A 19,809-nucleotide genomic window follows, 5' to 3' on the forward strand; every position below is an offset into this window, starting at 1 on the left:
CCTTAAACGGTGTAAGACTGGACTCACCTCTGAGCAGGGCCCACCCTGTGCTCATCCTTTTCCGAAACCATCCCCTGCTTTGCAACTACTCTTCCTGCCCCCACCAGTCGCTCTGTCCTCTGGGTCTTCAGGTGCCTTTTCCCAGACTTTGTGCCTGTTTAACCATCCTGTAGCTTCTTTGACCAGAAGTTTGAAATGGTTCCATTGTTGTTTTTTTTTAATAAAGTAAAATGATAATATGTGTGATTTTGTCCAACTATAACTCTAGTCCAAGATTTTGATATGTCCCTATAAAATGAACCAAATTGGAAAGGTTGGCAAAGTCATCTTGGCTATGGGGGAAAGACACAGGTGGGAATGCCTGGGTCTCCAGTTCCCAGGCTCGATAAGGCTTAGGAGGCCTGTCCTCCAGAGCCCTGAGGGTCTCAGGGACACTTAGTGTGTGTCAGGCTCCCTTCCAAGGTTCCATAGGTACTTTCTCATTTAATGCTTATATCCGTTATTCACGTGCGGAAATTGCAGCTCAGAGAGGGAAAGTAATGTGTCCAAGGTCTGGGATTCAAACCTTACCACTAAAGCCTGCAGCCATTGGGCAATGCTCCTGCTCTCATATGGTACGAATTCCAAAATGTTCCAGAAAGTTCCTCAGAGCGGGGGTTGGGGGTTGGGGTGGGGTCTTCTAATGCTGACCCATCCTCTTGATTCTTGCAATGATGTCTACTTCTGCATTTCTCTCCTAGCCCAAGTTGTCAGGTGTGACACCAAGATGAAGGACAAGTGCAAAGGGTCCACGTGCAATAGGTAAGGTCTGGGCTGGATCCCTGTCTCACCGCGCTCCCTACAGCCCTTTGAAGCACTTGCTGTGGGTTATGGGTTGTGACATGATCAAGTCAGTTGATGGCCACCCAAACCAAGCTGGATAGAAACTTATTTTAAAAAATGGTATTCTCTACTTTTAGCAACAATGGTGTGTACTGAAAGTCACACTGGGAGGTAACTCAGCTTGCTCTGTGTCATAAATTAGGCTGACCAGAGTTCCCTCTGAGTGCCACCCTCTCTTAAGAGCACGGCACGCAGCGATGAGCCATGTCTGTCACCTGAGACCGGAGTTTCTCACCCTTGGCATGACTGACATTTAGGGCCAGATAGTCCTTTGTGGTGGGGCCGCCCTGTCGGTGTGGGAAGCTGAAGAGCTTCCCTGGCCTCTACCCACTGGATGCCAGGAGCACCTCCCTAGTTGTGATCACCAAAAATGTCTCCAGAAATTGCCAGTATCCCCGAGGGATAAGATTACCCCTTACTGATAACCTGTGGCCTAGAGGGTTGGCCCAAGTTCCGAGTCTCCTCCTGCCTGGACATATAGTCCAGTTAAGTGGGGAGGAGGTGTTCAAAGGACAGATGCTCTGTGTCATTGTTTCAAAAGGAATCTCCAAGCTATAGAAATGCCAGATTTGTGCATAGCAGATGTGCTATGGACATGAGGATCTTGACCAACATTTTTGCACAGTTGGGGGCTCCATTACACCTCTCTGTGCGAGGGGTCCCAGGGTGGCCCAGAGGTCTGTGCTGGGAGGATTAGGGCTGGAGCAGTGTTAAGACGCTTGTGGGCAGGCAGCGCTGTTCCGTTGATGGACCCAGCAAGCCTGCTGCAGAATCTGAGTCGGCTGCCCTCCGATGGGCCTCGCTGGAGGAGGAGCTGCCAGTGGAGCCCCGGGTGGTTGAATGAGTCCATCTAGCTGATGGAGTCACTGAGTATTGTCCATTCGGATGTTGAAGACTGTCTGCCAAGAAGAACAAGTTTGGTTTTGGCAGTGCTGCTGCTGGGCTGCGCTTTCTGGCAGTGAATGGCCAACAGGTGCCGCGGCCTCATGCAGAGCCTCGGTCCACGGTGGGAAAACTGTGTCATTGGCAGAGGGGTCCTTACTCGTCTTCCTATGGACTCTGGCACACATTCCTCTAAAGCTGAATCGTGTCCTTTGAAGCACATGCTAAAAAGAGAAGGTAGCAGGTCCTAGTTTATGCCACAGGGATTTGGGGTTTGGTTTGCTAGAACTCTTGGCTTGGCCTTTGGCAGGAATGTTAGGAAATAGACTTTGAGCAACCGAGGATGAGGTCGTTCAAGAGGCTCCGACCTCGTCCCATGAGCAGCTGGAAACAGGCCAGCAAGTACTACAAAGTAAACAGTCAATTTGTTCGTGAGATGAACAAGATGTGGCAATAATGGGTGGTGCAATAACGGTCCCCTGCACAATGCTGGGGACATGTGCACATCTCTGTGTGTGCTGGGAAACGGAGCAGAAAGCACCCAGCATCTGGAGGGGATATCCACTCCCTACACTGACAGGTCTAGGATTTTTGGAACGCTCCTGAGTTGCCCCTTTGTGATGATATGACTTTTGTCTCACAAGTTCACTCTGAGAGCATCGTGCCTGAGTATTCAGTGGGAAAAATATGACAAGGTTTAAAGAATAGCCCTTGTGAGATAGCATCAAAAGAGTTCCAGAGTCAGAGGCAGATGGGACCCTCCCCAGGCGGGTGGGGGGGGGAAGGGTCCATCCACATCACAACTGTTAGAGACCTCTGGTCAAGCAACATAACTCCCCGCACCTGCAGACACCAGGCTGTCCACAGTGTCTCACCTAGAAGCTGTCCCACCATCTGGCACATCTGTTTTCTGTACCTGGTGCTTTTACAGAAATAATATTTACTGGGCTTATTTTTTCTGACTTTAAAAAATGTTCTTGGCCCTGGCCGGTTGGCTCAGCGGTAGAGCGTTGGCCTAGCGTGCGGAGGACCTGGGTTCGATTCCCGGCCAGGGCACACAGGAGAAGCGCCCATTTGCTTCTCCACCCCTCCGCCGCGCTTTCCTCTCTGTCTCTCTCTTCCCCTCCTGCAGCCAAGGCTCCATTGGAGCAAAGATGGCCCGGGTGCTGGGGATGGCTCTGTGGCCTCTGCCTCAGGCGCTAGAGTGGCTCTGGTCGCAACATGGTGACGCCCAGGATGGGCAGAGCGTCGCCCCATGGTGGGCGTGCCGGGTGGATCCCAGTTGGGCGCATGCGGGAGTCTGTCTGACTGTCTCTCCCTGTTTCCAGCTTCAGAAAAATGAAAAAAAAAAAAAAAAAGTGTTCTTGTTTGTTGTAAATAATTCAGAAAAACAACCACAACAGCAACATGTAAAAAAGAAAAAAAAGTGTCCAAAAATCTACCCAGTGTTGGCTGTCATTTGATATAGCTCCAATCTTTTCTCCGTGCACCGACTAGGCTCATGCTGCTTACGTGATCTTCTGTGTTATTGTAGTCACCTATGACTTTTCAAAGGCAGTAAGCAGTCCTCACAGAATTTCACTTCTAGTGGCTGCATAGCGCTCTGATGTCTATGACTGCACCAACATGTTTGGTCATTTCTTTGACGCACGCTGGCTTAGTTCCAGTTTTTCAAAATTATAAACAGTTGGAGTAAACTGTGGGTTTGACCTTCTGATTCTTTTTTCTTGGGATATACCCTTAAAGGGAAATTGAAAGATCAACAGATTTAAGGCTTTCTGGAAGGATTAATTTATACTTTTTCATGAACATGAACACCAAAATTGAGTTTTACTTTATTAAAAAGAAACCCTTGCAAATTGACACCTTGAATTGGCACTTTATTTCAATTTGTATATACTTTTGCGATGGCTGATATTTGAGGGGTTTTTTTTTTCTCAGAGAGGGGTACCACTTGTCTTTCTTCTCTGAATTGCCCATCTATTCACTCCTCTGCTTTAGACACAAATCTTAAGCATATGAAAATAGTCCTTAAGAAGGCCACGTTGAATCTGTAATTGTGTTCATGTGACTGTAAACTTCATCTGGTGTGAATTGTGACTTACCAGCAAGCAAAGGCTTCCACGTCGCTGAAGCTTTTCTACGTGTAGTAAGAGAGCTGTTGAAGGGGGAGAATGATAATTTCATGTGATGTTGAATCATGCTTCCCTGTGAAAGTAATTTTCTTTCTTTTCCATCAGGTACCAGTGCCCAGCAGGCTGCCTGCACAACAAGGCAAAGGTTTTTGGAACTCTCTTTTATGAAAGTGTAAGTGTGGCCGGTGTTTCTTTAAATGGCTTGTGTGGAATGCTGTTGTGTGTTTTTAAAGAAGGTTGGTGGTTTTCGTGTGGAAAGACTTCCTTTCCCCTCCTTGGTCCAACCTTACATTTGTGGAGATGACCTGCGAGTATCCGTGGGCTCACAAACTGGCAAAGCCACTTTTGGGCACTGGGGCCAACCCTTGTGGAGGCCGGTGTCCGTTTTAGACAGAGCGTTAAATATGCTCCACTGCGTGGGGAGAAAGGGCTGTTTGTCACTGCTCTTCGTTCGTAAAGCACCTCGGATGGGGTTTTTTAAGATAAGCAACCCCAGGAACAAAGATGTGTTCTAGAGAGAGGCAAGAGTCAGAGGCGGGGTGAGTTGGGGCCTGCTGTTTTGGTTTTCTGTGGGTTAAAGACATTGCTGACAAAGATTGCTGACAGAGATGACCTGACCGTACTTACGGTCTTCCCTCCCCCAGTCGTCCAGTATATGCCGGGCTGCCATTCACTATGGGATCCTCGACAACAAAGGAGGCCTGGTAGACATCACCAGGAACGGGAAGGTCCCTTTTTTCGTCAAGTCTGAGAGAAATGGCATGGAGTCTCTGAGGTAACTATTCTGCGATCAGGGTTCCTTAAAAAAAATTTTCTGGTTGTAAAAGTATTGTTGAAACTTTGAAAAGTACTGAATGATATAAAGAACAGGGAAGAAAACAGAGATGACCTTAATCCCATAACTCAGAAATCGCCCCGTAGGTTAATTCAGCATATTTTATTCCAGCGGTATTCTCTCTCTCTCTCTCTCTCCCCCTCCGCCCCTCTTTATTCCTCCCTTCTCTCTCTATCTTTGATTTGATTGAGTTTCGACTTCTGCTTTGTCTTTCTTTCTTGTCTCCAAGAATTCTTCAGATACATTATCATTAACAACTGATGGTATCTTTGAGTTTATAGGCTAATTCTGGATTAGTACTTTTTCTTCCAAAGATTGAGGCTTTTCATTTTTTAAACATACTTTTTTTTTTTTTGGCAAGATAATGTTTTTCACATAAGGTATGTGGCTCATTGGTGCACCTGGCAGTCCTTACCATTCGGACTTTTTGGGGAGCAGTGAGGAGGCCATGTCTCGATGTGTCTATGGAATCAGAGGCTAGAGTAACCTGGGACCCTAGAGCCCAGTGGAGGTCATGGGGTCAAACAGACTTGGCTCTGCTTCTTCCCTGTGTATGATCTTGGTCTGGTTCCTTCATTCCTTCTGTGAGGTAGCACCCTCGTTTTTTTTGTTTTTTTGTTTTTAAATTGAATTTATTGGGGTGACATTGGTTAATAAAATTATATAAGTTTTAGGTGTACACATCACCTGTATGCTGTCCTGTGTGTTCGCCTCCTCAAGTCAAGTCTCCTATCAGCACCCTCATTTGTAAATGAGGCCCCCCTGGTAGGGCCCCCGGAAGGACACCCAGCTAAGTCACGATGACACCATGTGTCATGATCTCCATGTCAGTGCCTACCCCAGGGTTTGTGACAAGAAAAGTACTGAGCAATTGCTACTATGATTTTTACAAGGCAGCATGTCCTGTCCGAATTGTGAGGCCACTCTGAACGTCCCAAAAGTGTTATGAGTCATTCTTCCCTGAAAGGTCTGGCTCTTCAGATGGTGCTGGAATATTTCCTCTCTATCTTAGCTAAGGACCTAAGGGTATGTAAACAATACAAAAAAAAAAAAAAAAGAGCAAGGAATTGTAAACCAAAGCAAAGCAGATATTCACAGAGATAGCGGTTGTGTGACCTCAGTACTGGCCATGAATGACATGGTCAGCACAGGCAGGACGGGGCCGTGGGCTCGGCCAGGTTCAGATCCTCCACTGCCTGGGATGCTTGTCCTGCAGCCACTTCTAGTCCCTATCACTTCCATCTTTGCACCTAGAGCAGGTTCTTCACGTTTCAGAATTCAGGGAATCTGAGAACAACAACATAAAGCAACTTGGAGCTTGATTTTCCCTAACCTCTCATTGAAATGTAGCATTTCCTTCCATTATGAATGTTCCCAAACAGAGTCACAATTAGCAGGGCTGTTGATTCTCTCTCTGGTGGAAATTAATTTGCTGCAGACATCTCTGCTATCCTTCCCCTGAAATGATAGTAATTAGAAGACCCACCTCTAGACTGTTTTTAGTGCCTTAATAAAGAAGTGTGGCTATGATGCTAATGCTAATTTATTTTAATACTTTGATAATGATATTATAATAACTGATTTTCCTTTAATCTTTTTCATTTGTCATATGCATTTTAAAACTGTCACTCTGAGAAGGGGTCCATAGGCTTCCTCAGGCCGCAAGAAGGGTTCTTGGCACAAAGAAGTTCATGAGCAGTGCCCTAGAAAGTTCTCCTTCTGGATCCTGCTCTAGGTGTTCGAAGGGCTTTCAGGCTGGTAGGAGACCAGTAGGAGAATGTAAAATTGAGGCAATAAATAAAAAAGGCAGAAGCAAGTATGCACCTGTAGGAGCTATTCTGTTTGCATTTACCTTCTGTTTCCTTTTATAGCAAATACAAGGCTTCCAGCTCATTCACAGTATCCAAAGTCAAAGGTAAGCGGGTGCTCTTTTTTTATGTGACCGTAATATGTGGGTTATCTTGGGTTTCCCTGGAAATTTCGTTCCCCTCAGTTGTTAATTTTAGTGTTTATCCTGCCTGCCAACATTGCTGTTCTCAGCCTTGTAAAGGCTTTTTAAGGAGGTCCCCGAGGAGGTCAGTCCTCTAGTTCCTAAACATATCTGAACTTGGCATTGGCCCTAGAGTGCTAAATCAGAAACACAGGCCTGGCATCCCCGCTGACTGTGACAGTAATACCAATACCCGGGTCTCAGTAGCTAATGCATTGAATAGGGAGTGTCTATACATTTCTAGTGATTGATAGTGGCTACCTGGAGCAATGTGTTGAGATGGATGCTGAGGCCTCATTCTGGGCTTGGCAGAAAACAGCTTGATAGATTAGTAATGTCTGCAGTTGACAAGAAAGGGATACTTGAGGTATGTTCATTTGGAAGGGTGGGATGCAACCATGGCAGAGCATGCTATAGTCACTACCTTCTTAAGACAAAATCCCGCCTGCAGCTGTAAATAAAGTTTTATTGGCACACAGCCATGCCCATTCATGCATGCATCATCTATGGCTGGTTTCTTTGCAGCACAGACCATAGGGCCCACAGAGCTGGAAATATTTACTCTCTGGTTTTTTAAGAAAAAGTCTGCCCAGCCCTGGACTAGATGAGGACATGCTGTCAGAGACATCAATCAGGTGGTCAGTATTCGAACCACTTTCTTACATCTATTATTTACACGGAACATGTAACTTTGAAGAGTCACTGACCTCCTCTGAAAGAGCTCTAGGCTGGGAATTGGAAACCTAGTTCTCATCCAGGTCCTCTGAGATCTCAGCTTTTCTGAGCCTCAGTTTCCTCATCTGTATAATTAGAATAATAACTGCAGTGAGGATCCAACGTGACAAAGTAAGGGAAAGGTTTTAAAATAGAAAAGCAACATGCAAATGAATAGTATTGTCGGTCCACAGAGAAGCTATTACGAGCAGTAGCATCCTTGACCAGTGAGCACACTCAGGCATGGCTCTTGTCTCATCCCATGGGTGGTCTCAGGTGGAGTGCCAGGAGCGCTGGGGCTTGACACCTGCTGGGTTCCCATCCCAGCTCTGTTGGAGGGCTCAGTTGATCCCCTAGGACCCATGTCTGGGCTGATAGCCCAAGGCCCAGACTTGCCCGTACCCTGACCCTTTCCTGATGGCTCCTGTTCACAGTGCAAGACCTGGACTGCTACACCACCGTCTCTCAGCTCTGCCCATTTGAGAAGCCAGGGACCCACTGCCCAAGGTAAGGCTCATTGGCAGTTGGTTTTGCAAACACAGGGGGCTGAGGGAAGAAGGTACCTTGCTGGGTTTGGGGTCATCTCCTGGCAGTGAAGTACAGTGGAGTTCCAAATGTGACCCTTGTGCGTATACACCCGGGCAATCGGTCAATTCATGTGCCAAGTCAAGGGCTGCCTAGAACTTCCCTGGTTGCACATTGGGATACCCTGAGGGTCATTAACAGCACGAATTCCTCCGGGACCCTGCCCTGACCACTGGAAGCTGAACCTCTAGGAGTGGCCAGGAGACCAGCCCCTTTAGACACTACCAGGTGGAACCTGGCTCTGGAAACTTGACTGAGAAAACAACGGTCCTCTTGATGTTGCCTCAGCTCGGTGGACAGAGTTCTTACACTTGTACCAACGACTTCAGTTGCCACTGGGCTCCTCTCCAGGCCCCTCAGACAGACCTTGAGCTTTCATCATTTCTGGTCTCTTAGATCAACCTAGCACTCTGGAAGCTGCGTGCTGCTTGTCCCATTTCAATGGACTCGCTGATTCTTCTACTTGATCTGTGATGTTTTCTATGGACCACTTTAGAAATAGCTTATTAAAACCCAGTTTCTGAGGCATAATTTGCACACAAAATTCACCCACTGTACGTTAACAATTCAGTGTGTCTTGACAAATGCACACAAGTGTGCAGCCATGGCCACAATCAAGATAGGGAGTTTTCCTCACCCCAGAAAATTCCCTGTGGTCAGCCCCACCCTCCCCCACCCACTCATATCCCCATAAACCACCGATCTACTTACTGTCACTCTGATTTTGCCTCTTCTAGAATTTGATATAAATGGAGCCTTTGCAGTACACAGACTCGGTACTGGGCTCCTTTCTCTCTGCGTGCTTTTGAGATTCATTCATGTTGTTGAGCATATCTGGGTTACTCTTTCATGTTGCTGAGGTGGTGTTCCATTCCGCGGATGTACTACATTTGTTTAAGGACTAGATTTTACATGCATCTTCCCTTAATTTTGGAGGATGATGCATCATAACATAAAATAGTGTCCTTGGGGCACTTGTCTCTGAAGTGCTTATTAGGTCCTCTCAGGAGCTGGGTGATGAGGCATCCTGGAAGCTTGTGAATTCTCCAAGGGAAAGCCTAACCTTAAAACTAATCAGTGGAGCCCTGGCCCGGTAGCAGTTGATTAGAGCATTCTCCCACTATGCCAAGGTTGCAGGTTCAATCCCTAGTCAGGGCACATATAAGAATCAACCAGCCTGCCTGACCAGGCGGTGGCGCAGTGGATAGGGCATTGACCTGGGATGCAGAGGACCCAGGTTCAAAAACCCGAGGTTGCTGGTTTGAGTGCAGGCTCATCCTGCCTGAGCACAGGCTCACCAGCTTGAGCATGGGGTTGCTGGCTTGAGTGGGATCATAGACATGACCCCATGATCGCTGGCTTGAGCCCAAAGGTCGCTGGCTTGGCTGGAGCCCCCTGGTCAAGGCACATATGAGATAGCAATCCATGAACAACTAAGGTGCTGCATCTATGAGTTGATGTTTCTCTTCTCTTCTCCTTTCTGTCAGTCTGTCTCTCTCTCTCTCAATCTCGCTAAAAAAAAAGAATTGACCAATGGCCCTGGCTGGATAGCTCAGTTAATTGGAGCATCATTCTAGCACAGAAGTTGCTGGTTCGGTCAGGGCACATACAGAAACAGACCGATGTTCCTGTCTCTCTCTTCCTCTTCCTCTCTCATTAAAATCAATTTGAAAAAAAGAGAATCAACCAGTGAATGCATAAGTAGGTGGAGTAACAAATATGTTTCTCTCTCTCTCTCTCTCTCTCCCTTTCCTTTTCTCTAAAAATCCATTTAAAAAGACTAATAGGTGGAAACCTGTTAGGTATGAGCAGATAATAGCCCTAGGAGGGAGCCGGGAGGGAGAGAAGACTGGACATGGGTCCCTAATTAATAGATTTCCCCACATTTTAAAGAGAAGCTGAAAGAAATGATTTCAACAAAAAGCAAAGAAAGATGAAGAATAACTTGATGTAGTACAAGTATTCAAAATATAGGTTTTTAACCTGCTGTTCTAGAAGATCTAGGCAAAAGCGTTCGTTTTTACTTAAATTCTGTTTTCGTTTTTGAGATCTTTCACACACACACCCTCTTCCTCTCAGCCCACCCTGCCTCCCCCACCCCACCCCACCCCCCACCCCTGCCATTTCAATCTCTCAGTTCTTTCCCCTGACTTTCTTCCCTCCCGGAATCCTACCTGTCTTGGGGCCAGATGGCTTCCAGGCACCATCTTGGTTTCTTGGTTCCTGTTCCAGATAAAGACAAAAGACCCTTTCTTAAGTAAAGTTCGTGCCTTTCAATGGGCCCACCCATTTCCAGTATGAGTGCTCTCCCCATCCCCTATGCCCGTGGCTGGGATGTGGTAACGACATAGCAGTGATCTAACCCCTTTCTGCCTCAGGTTATCAGAGTCCCCTCCCTGGAATATTCTGTGACTCACTGAGGTGAGGGCCCTCCACCCTTTCCTCCCCCACACAGGGAAGTGACCTTTTAAAAAGTTTATTAATTATAATCTCTATTACAGTATCCACAGTATGAACTGGCCCACACTCAAGAATGGGAGGTACAACCTCTTACAATCCCATACCTTTCTTAGACATTTATTCCCTTTCACCTTGTTTGTGTGTGCCTTTTTGTATGGGGTTTTAAAATTCTCAATGAACTGTTTAAGAAGAGGAAAAGTATGCTTTAGCACTGCTAGAGTGGGAGAAATAGATATTTTTTTCTTTATTTTTGTATAAATTTTTTTTCCTTAAAGAACAAACAGTACAGTCATTTCCTTTCATCTAAGAACTTACATCTTGAAATTCAAAGCAAGAGGGCCAGCTGCTTCTCAGGAAGTTTTGTTTTTTGCTGACCATGCCCATCACATAAATGCGTCTTGTTTTTCAGAGTTCGTTGTCCGACGCGCTGCAAAGACGAGCCATCCTACTGGGCTCCCGTGTTTGGAACCAACATCTACGCAGACGTGAGTATGCTGGCATTTTCAATGTGAAGACCTCAGGAACCACGTTCCAAGGTCTGGATGCCAGAAACCCAAGATCTCATTTCTGTGCCTCCAGCTAAATTTAGACCAGTCATTTCTGCCACCGTTGCTTTCGTTTCCCATTTATAGAGATACCTGTACTGCTATCTATGTATGCTTAGGAATACAGACGCAGGTGTGCCTCGTCTTACACAAACGTTTTCATTGTTTGGTGAATGGAATCCTGCTTCCCCGTTGACATCCATTTTTAATGTGAAAGCTTTTGTGCATCACATACTTCATTTCTTCAGATATTTAGTGACCTTCCCAGCTCTCCTGATGCATTTAGACATACTGGTCCTCTCTACTCCCTGCATTTCTTGTAAGCTAGGTAAACACTTAGCTACAAGCACATAGAAGAAAGTGCAAATTGCAATCATTCTCTTCTTGCTAATAACCACTCTTATTATATTGGAGCCTGTCCTTCCATATTTCCCTCCTAAGTTTAACAAGAAAACTTTAGCCTGATTTCTCTTAAGTCAGTCCTCTAGAACATAGTCTGTTCCCTCCAGCTGTCCAGGATTTAAGGGACATGATGACCCAGAAGATAGGACTATGGTCACTACTCTGCCCAACAGTCTGAGTGATCTAGCCAAGTCATTTACCTCACTGTTAAATGAGTCAGCTGGGATTTTCTAGTCCGGGGAATCATCTAGATCGAGATTTCCATGATTAGATTAGCAGCAGTCGTTCCCCTTCAGCGTTTTTACTCAACTCTGCCTCATCTTCATTTTTGTGGTTATCTCTTACCCACCATCACCATCTTCACCTTCATCTGCCTTCCTTTGTTCCAGATTCCTGTAAATGTGAAGACACTGAGTTCTGGAAGGTCAAGGCATGCTCATGGCTAACCTTTTGTCCTCATTTTTTTTCCACTTTAAATGAGGGTTTTTTTCCCCCTCAAAAGCTATTTAGCCAAAATTGAGTTCTAAAAGTTTAATAAAGGAGTAAAATAGGGCCCTGGCTGGTTGGCTCAGTGGTAGAGCGTCGGCCTGGCGTGTGGGAGTCCCGGGTTTGATTCCCGGCCAGGGCACACAGGAGAAGCGCCCATCTGCTTCTCCACCCCTCCCCCTCTCCTTCCTCTCTGTCTCTCTCTTCCCCTCCCGCAGCCAGGGCTCCACTGGAGCAAAGTTGGCCCAGACGCTGAGGATGACTCCATGGCCTCTGCCTCAGGCACTAGAATGGCTCTGGTTGCAACAGAGCATTGCCCCCTGGTGGGCATGCCAGGTGGATCTCGGTCGGGCGCATGTGGGAGTCTGTCTGACTGCCTCCCCGCTTCCAACTTCAGAAAAATACAAAAAAAAAAAAAAAGGAGTAAAATAATATATATATATCAACTGTTAATGCTAAATGTTTGAACCAAAGTCTGCTATTAAAAAGAGAGACTTTGATTTTTAAATTATTTAAAAATAAAGGGTCAAGTGATTCCAACCAAATACAAAGAAGCAAACAAAGTAAGAATGGAGATATTTCTTTCTTATAAAGTAGAATTGAAGGTTAAGCATACTGAACGGGACAACCCAACTAATTATGCAATGACACAAAAAGTATCATATCTATGAAGATATGAAAACTAAATCTATATGCACCAAACAACGTAGCAGCTAACCATATGAAAATAATCCTCCTCCCCAAAAAAAGGTTAGAAATCAAGAATCTGATGAGAATTTAGTAATAACATAGAGCTGCCTTTCACTATATTTTAGGTTCTTTAAAAACACCATCTCTAGGTTTTGTTACCCCCATCTTTCGCAGAAGGAAAGTAAAGCTCAGAATAACCTGCCCCAAATCACACAAGCTAATACGTGGCAAAGTTAAGATGCCATGAGGGTGTGCTTTGCCTTAGGCTCTGTTCATTCCATACTCTGTTCCTCCTCACTTAAATGTACCTGCACTCATCACTGCACTGATGCTAACAGGCGTGTGGGTGAAAACCTGTATCAAATCTTGAACTCGTTCTCTAGAGTTTTGAGATTTTGGAACTATGGTGCTCATGACAGGGCTTGGCACACAAGTGTTCAATTAACGTTTGTTGAAGGAATAAAGAAATGAAGACACTACAGTAGTTGTTGCTTAAATAGCTCTCCAGAAAGTAAAAGAAGGAAGGAGGAAAGGGAGAAAGAAAATGAAAGGAGGAGACCGGGAGGGAAGAGGGCAGGAGGGAAGGAAGAAAGCCACCTCCGTTTCAGAGATTCTCTTCTGGCCTTGGTTTCTAGGTCACTCCGTATTCTGGGAAATGGTGATGCCTTTTGGAAAATGTCTGTTTGGCTAAGAGATTTATTTTGGGAGAGTTGTCTCCAGATCTTCGAAGGGCCTAATAGTGCTGCTGTCCCTGCCTGCTCACCCAGAGTGCATTACTTGGCAAACCCCTACGTTGTGGTGAGCTACAGGCTGGAGAAGCATCAGGGTGTAGCTCAAAGAGTAAAGTCTGGGTCAGAAGACATGAGTTCAAGCCCCACCTGTGACATTTACCAGTTGGAGGATCGTGGGCAAGCCCCACCCCTATCCCAATGAACCTCAGTTTTCTTCTCTGTCCTCCCTGTCCCTCTTGGTGGCTGGATTATACTCATACTTCTGTGTGAATCAGAATGCCCTGGAAGCGTTGTTCAAACAGATTTCTGGGCCCCACCCCCCAGGATTTCTCACTCAGTGGGTCTCGGGTAGAGTCAGAGTATCCGCATTCCTAACAAGTTCCCTTTTGATGCTCATGCATTTTGAGGACCACTGGGTTAGAGATGACAGTCCCCTGAGAATTTTCAATAATGGTAATAGTGAGGGTGATGATCATGGTGGTGGTATATGGCTTGGTAACTAACATATATTGAGCACTTACTGTGCACAGGCCTGCATTCAGCCGTTGATCTTACTTCATCTTCACAATAGCCCTTTTATGGGGTAGCCCCTCTAGCATAGTGTACAGCTTGCTGGCTCTGGGGGGCAGTCGGGGTTCTGCTGTTTGCCTGCTGAATGATTTGGGGCAGGTCACTTAACCTTCCTGAACCTCAGTCAGCCCGTCTGTTAAGAGGGAATAATAATAATACCTACCTTGCAGGATTATTGGGAGGTGACTAGATCGATGCATGTGAAACACTTAGGACAGGGCCTGCCTTGGTAATACTCAAAAATGTTAGCTATGATGATCCCCCAATTTATATCGGAAAATAGAGACCCTGGGGCTTCAAATAGTCCTCCGAGGCCACACGGGCAACAAGTGATGGAGGCGGGATTGGTTTCCAGGCTCACTGAGACCAGGTCTCTACTGATAACAGTTGTTAATAAATATTCACATATCCGTGTTCCATGGGGCCCAGAGAGGAAACAATGGACAGCCAGCCTGGAGCTTTACAGAAGCTTGGTGAGAGGAGAGGCATGGGAGGAGGGAGGGGGGAAAAGGGAAGAAAAACGTTTGCCCTGTATCAGGGACTGAAGATGGGGCTCGATAAGGGACAAACACTGGGCCTATCGCGTGAGAAAGATCTGGCCGTGGGTGTGAGGTTTGCACAGGCATGGCCCGTAGCTTGATGTTATCGTGGAAAACTCCTGTGCCGCTGATATCCAGCAATCCTCCGGGAACAGCGAGGCGAAGGACTGTCGCAGAGGGCACAGCAACCAGAGGAGACACCGCCTCTTGGCAACAATTAGTCAGGAGTATGTGACTCCGCAGGCAGGGTCTGCAGGAGGGCCCGTGTGGGATAACAGAGGGGTTGTTCCCTCCTGGTGCTCCTGTGGGAAATAGCCCCGGGGCCCTACTTCTGGTAACTCAGGCAGCAGCACAGTCAATTGGGAGAGAAATAAAAACAATGCCAGTTCTGCCTGCCAGCGAGAACAATAAAGGGAGAGAGTTTGTGTGCTCACTGACAAAGCTCGCCCTGCTAACAGCGAATTTAGAGGAATTCGAAAATGATCATTTCAAGTCTCCCCGCTTCTCTTTGAGATGGCTGTAAATTGACTGCTTTTTCATCTTTTAAGGGTACAAACCCTTTGGACCACTGGAAAGCTATGGGTCCTTTCTCAGGGGGGGGGGGGGTGGCAGCTTCCTTGTGCAGACTGAGGGGTTTTCTGTGCGCAGCTCGAAACCCAGGCAAGTTCTTGCTGACCCTGTGGGCTCCCACGGTTCTGCCTGCAAGTCACTTCAGGTTAAGGAATCCTGCCCTCATTAGTTTATTTATGGAAGAAGACGAGATGTGTTAGTGCAGGATTTTAAGAACTGGTTTCAGTTAAACCCAAGGGAATCAGTCATGGAAAGCAAGGGGTCCCCTGTAGTGTGCCTGCGCAGGGCTCTAGGAGCTCTCCGCCTTTCTCACAGCAACGTTAACTTTCCAGGGCACGGGCAGGGAGGGGTCTCCTGCTGGGAAGCAGTTTTCTTCCTGTGCAAAACCAGCCACTTCTCTGGGATGACCTGGTTGTTTAAGGACAAGGCGGTAGCCGAAAGGACAGAGCTGAAGGGCACAGCCCTTGAGGACGGCCCGTTGCAGTTTTTGAACAGACTGTGGGTTCTGAGAGGTAACAAGCTCAGGGAGACTTCCAACTTTCAAAGAGCCCACTTTAATCCGTTTTCTCACGTCTGGTGTTAGGAACCTGCTCGATGGGTTGCTTGTCCCTCAAAGGGCAGTTCAGGGTACAGCTTCCAAACACAGATGGGCCAGGGACAGCGGTAAGGACAGGGAGACAAAGGAGCTTAGAGGGCTGTGCCTGGGACAGAGGCTGACTGACCAGGGGGTGCACTGAGTACCTTTAGAAAGCATTCCCTCTAGGCTTGGATGTAGCATTCACTCTCTGTCTCTCTGTCTCCCTATCTCTCTCCTTCTGCCTCTATCCCTCTCTCCCTCTCTTCCTCTGTCTCTCTTTCTTTAATTGTAGTAAACTGGACACAACATAAAATTTTCCCTTATAACCATGTTTCAATGTATAATTCGGTAGTGGTGAATATATTCCCAGTGTTGGATAGTAGATCTCCAGTTTTTCATCTTGCAAATCTGAAACTCTGTGCGCATTAAACAGCAGCTCCCATTTCCCTCCCCGGGCCCCCGGTAAGCGCCATTCTCCGTTCTGTCTCTGGAGCGGACTCCTCTGGCTATACCTCCTGTGAGTGAGATCACACAGGCTTCGTCCTCTTTGTTCTCTTGCTCTCTTCGTCAAGGAGGTGCTGGCTGGGTTAACCAGCAGTTGGACTTTAGTTGCATCCCACATGCTGTGCAGAGGGGTGGCAGAAGGGACAACAAAGCCCAGACCCGCCCTCCTGCTGAGTGACCCACACCTCTGCGGTGTTTGTTTTTCCTACTCAGGACATGGTTGGCCTCTGTCCTCCGCTCCATGCACCACACAGGATGGCACAGAACACAACTCACCTGGCCCCATCTGCCCTGTCCACCCTTGACATACACAGAGTCCACGGGCTAAGCCCCCTGGGGTGGCCCCAGGGCACTAGGTTGTGAGTGAAGGCAGGACGGGAGTCAGTCTTCCTACCCTGTAGATATTGGGTCTGACTTTTTATTTTTGAATGGGGAGATTGCTGAGCTAGAATGAGTGGCTAACTCAGCCCTGGGGAACATATCATTAGATGTCACTGGGGTTATTCTCCAGGTGACTCTGGCATTTTCTATAAGCAGGTATCCCCCACTTTCTAAAAGTTTATTTTAATGTTTAAGATACTGAGTCTCGAGCTTCAGCCCAGAGCAATGAAATGCAGTGGTCGGCAAACTCATTAGTCAACAGAGCCAAATAGCAACAGTACAACGATTGAAAGTTCTTTTGAAAGCCAAATGTTTTAAACTTAAACTATTCAGGTAGGTACATTCCTTATCGAGGTAGCGCCCGCACGTGGTATTTTGTGGAAGAGCCACACTCAAGGGGCCAAAGAGCTGCATGTGGCTCGCGAACTGCAGTTTGCCGACCACTGGATGAGGGGGATCTAGGCACTGTCATCTTGCAAAGATCCCAGAGGTGGCTCCAGGTTACCATGGAGCTTGGAACCCACTGCCAAAGGTAGTGTGGGTTTTAGCGCAGGCCAGATGAAAGGGTCATAGATGAGGCATGAGGGCGTTACCTACCTGGTTCCTAACCTTGAGTGTGCATCAGAGTCACCTGGCCCTTGTTTGGGGAGATTCTGCATGTGTACAGGCCAGGCTGAGGCCCAGAAGCCTGCATCTTTGGCAAACCCCAGCCACCCAGCCCTGAATGAATTTGAGAAATGTTGATTCATTACTCCCAAACAACCCAACCCTTTTTTCTATTGGCTAAGTTAAGGCCCTAATGAATGTTTAACTCGAGGGTATTATTACTTGGTAATTGGGCTACGTGACGACTTTAGAAAACAGCACACCCTGCTCCTGCTTGAAACCCAGTGGCTCCCTCAGTACCTGGAACAGAGCCAGACTTCCACTGTGGTCTCACAGTTCCACGTGACTGGCCCCTGCTCACCTCTCCCACCTTTCCTTCCATATTCTGCCTGACTCAGCCACCCCAGTCCTCTCTCTGTTCCTTGGACAAGGTCCCCAGGACCTTTGCACAAGCAACTTCCTCTGCCTGGGATGTTCCACCGCCCAGGGAAATTCCATGGCTGCGGCTGGTTCCTTTTTGTCACTTAGCTCTAAGTTCAAATGTCACGCCAAGAACAGTCTTCCCTGATTAACTGTTCTAAAATCGCCCCCTCCAATTAGTCAATTTATATCATGATCTGGTTTTATTTTTTCATAGTCTGAGTTACTTGTTTTTGTATTTGTTTACTTGTCCGTCTCCCTCCGCTCTGGGAAGGGAAGGTCTTTATTTTGTTCCCTGTGGAATCCTCCTGCATAGGACAGTACCCGGCACATAGTAGGTGCTCAGAAAATATTAGTTGAACAAATGAATGAACGAATTCAGGTCTCTCCGTAGAGACCACTGAGGACTCAAGGTGGTGATGGTCATTTCCTTGCGGTTGGCGTGGCCAACATCCACCAGCCTGGCCACCGAGCAGGAGATTGACCCCCCCAGCAGGAGGTTGACCTTCCCCCAGGAGCCTGACTGCCTTGACATTTATCACAGCTCTTCCTGTACTTCCTGTGCTTTCAGACTTCGAGTATCTGTAAGACTGCCGTTCACGCGGGAGTCATCAGGGACGAGAGTGGCGGCTATGTGGACGTGATGCCTGTGGATAAAAAGAAGACGTACGTGGGCTCGCTCAGGAACGGGGTCCAGTCTGAAAGGTAGGACTGCGTCCTCCAACTCTCCACACCCAAGGGCAGCGGGGATGGCCCCTGGGGGGCCTGGCAGGAGGGCCCAAGTCAGAGCCCTTTAAAATGAAACTGGGTCAGACTTGTATTCATTCTTACCAGAACACCCAGGAGAAGCCTGTTCTCACCTCTTCCTTTCTTTTTTCAAAATAAGAACTTTTTTCTTTCTATTACCAATGCACGATATTTTTTAGAAAAGTTGGAGGTATCAGATGTGTCCATTGACAAGCAATCTTCCATAAGCTATCACTGGGGGAGTTAGATTTCTGTTGCATGTCCCTCTGGTCCCTTTTCTGTGTGTGTTGGGAGGCGTGCCTGCCTCCCTCCCTCCCCCACAAAACAGTGGGATCAAATTATAGTTATATAGTGGTTCTATGTGACTACATAGTAATTACATATTGTTACATAAACAAGAGCAGAAAATCTGGAGTCTAACAGACTTACATTCAGCTTCTGACTAGCTTTGAGACCTTGAGCAAGCCTCCTAATTTCCTTGAGCCTTGCTTTTCTCATCTGTGATATGGGGGTAACAACAGTCTCTATCTCACAGGGTGGCTGGGGGGATTAATTGAGATCATGCCCACTCTTTTTATAAAGACACCAGTCATTGGGTCAGGACCCACCCTAATGACCTCATTTTAACCCTTTGAGTAGTATGAACGTTCATATATGTCCTCGTGCCTCCTGACCATCCGGAGTATGATCGTACAAAAATTTTTATTTTAAAAATGTGTAAGGCAAGATTAAAAAAAGGCAAATGTATGTTCTTCTTGTTTCTATAAACTGGTTATCAAACAAACATGATTTTTAAGTTAATAAAACTGTAACTGGAAGTAATTTCATATTTTGAAAAAACACTCACTCCCGGGGGTCAGCCAGCATGAAATAAACTCACTACTCAAAGGGTTAATGTAATTACCCCGATAGAGGCCCTGTCTCCAAGTACAGTCTCATTCTGAGGGTACTGGGGGCTGGGACTGAATATGTGAATTGGGGAGGGGTCACAGTTCAGCCCGTGACAGATGGGAATGCTAAATAAAGACTTCACACTTGAGGGGCCCTCTTTAGAAAAAGCATATAAAACCAAGGACACAGCATGTGCTAAGGCTCCTTGAAACTTAAGCTTTCACGGCTCCTTGGAGCTTAGCATCTGTGCCCACCTTCCCATCCTCCTGGGGCACTTTGGTGTCTCCGGATGGTACAGGGTGTGAAGTTGCAGAATCTAATGACTCCAATCTCACGCATTTCCTCCGGGGGGGGGGGGGCACAGTCGCTGTCATCAGCCTCATGTAATCTCTCCCTCAACATTTGCAACCATAGTTTGGGGAAAGCTTAATAAAGGGAAATTCCATTGATTTAATGGGAGGGAAATGAAGCAGCTGATGAGGTGGAATTTCCTGGCCTCCTGGAAAGAAAATCCCAGGACGCCAATCTCTTGAGCTCTGTGAGAGGAGCGGTTGTGATCAGTCGGCCTTTGTTCTCTGCCTGTACCATCCTCCAGGACATCCCAGCAGCTCCCCCGGGGGCTGTGACAAGAGCTTACTGTGCGGCCCCCACAGGTGGGTGTCTGGGG

The 19,809-nt window shown here is 47.0% G+C and overlaps 1 protein-coding gene across 1 annotated transcript in view; it reads left to right on the forward strand.

Annotated features, from left to right (window-relative positions):
• CRISPLD2 (cysteine rich secretory protein LCCL domain containing 2) overlaps positions 1-19,809 on the forward strand; it is a 66,175-nt gene that overhangs the window by 37,285 nt on the left and 9,081 nt on the right. Inside the window, exons 8-14 of the mRNA XM_066349092.1 lie at positions 741-801; positions 4,005-4,071; positions 4,544-4,674; positions 6,606-6,649; positions 7,873-7,945; positions 10,893-10,968; positions 18,076-18,209. Coding sequence (XP_066205189.1) covers positions 741-801; positions 4,005-4,071; positions 4,544-4,674; positions 6,606-6,649; positions 7,873-7,945; positions 10,893-10,968; positions 18,076-18,209 — 586 coding nt within the window. The remainder of the gene's footprint in view (positions 1-740; positions 802-4,004; positions 4,072-4,543; positions 4,675-6,605; positions 6,650-7,872; positions 7,946-10,892; positions 10,969-18,075; positions 18,210-19,809) is intronic.

This window comes from Saccopteryx leptura, chromosome 9, assembly GCF_036850995.1.
Source record: "Saccopteryx leptura isolate mSacLep1 chromosome 9, mSacLep1_pri_phased_curated, whole genome shotgun sequence".
Taxonomy (NCBI): Eukaryota; Metazoa; Chordata; class Mammalia; order Chiroptera; family Emballonuridae; genus Saccopteryx; species Saccopteryx leptura.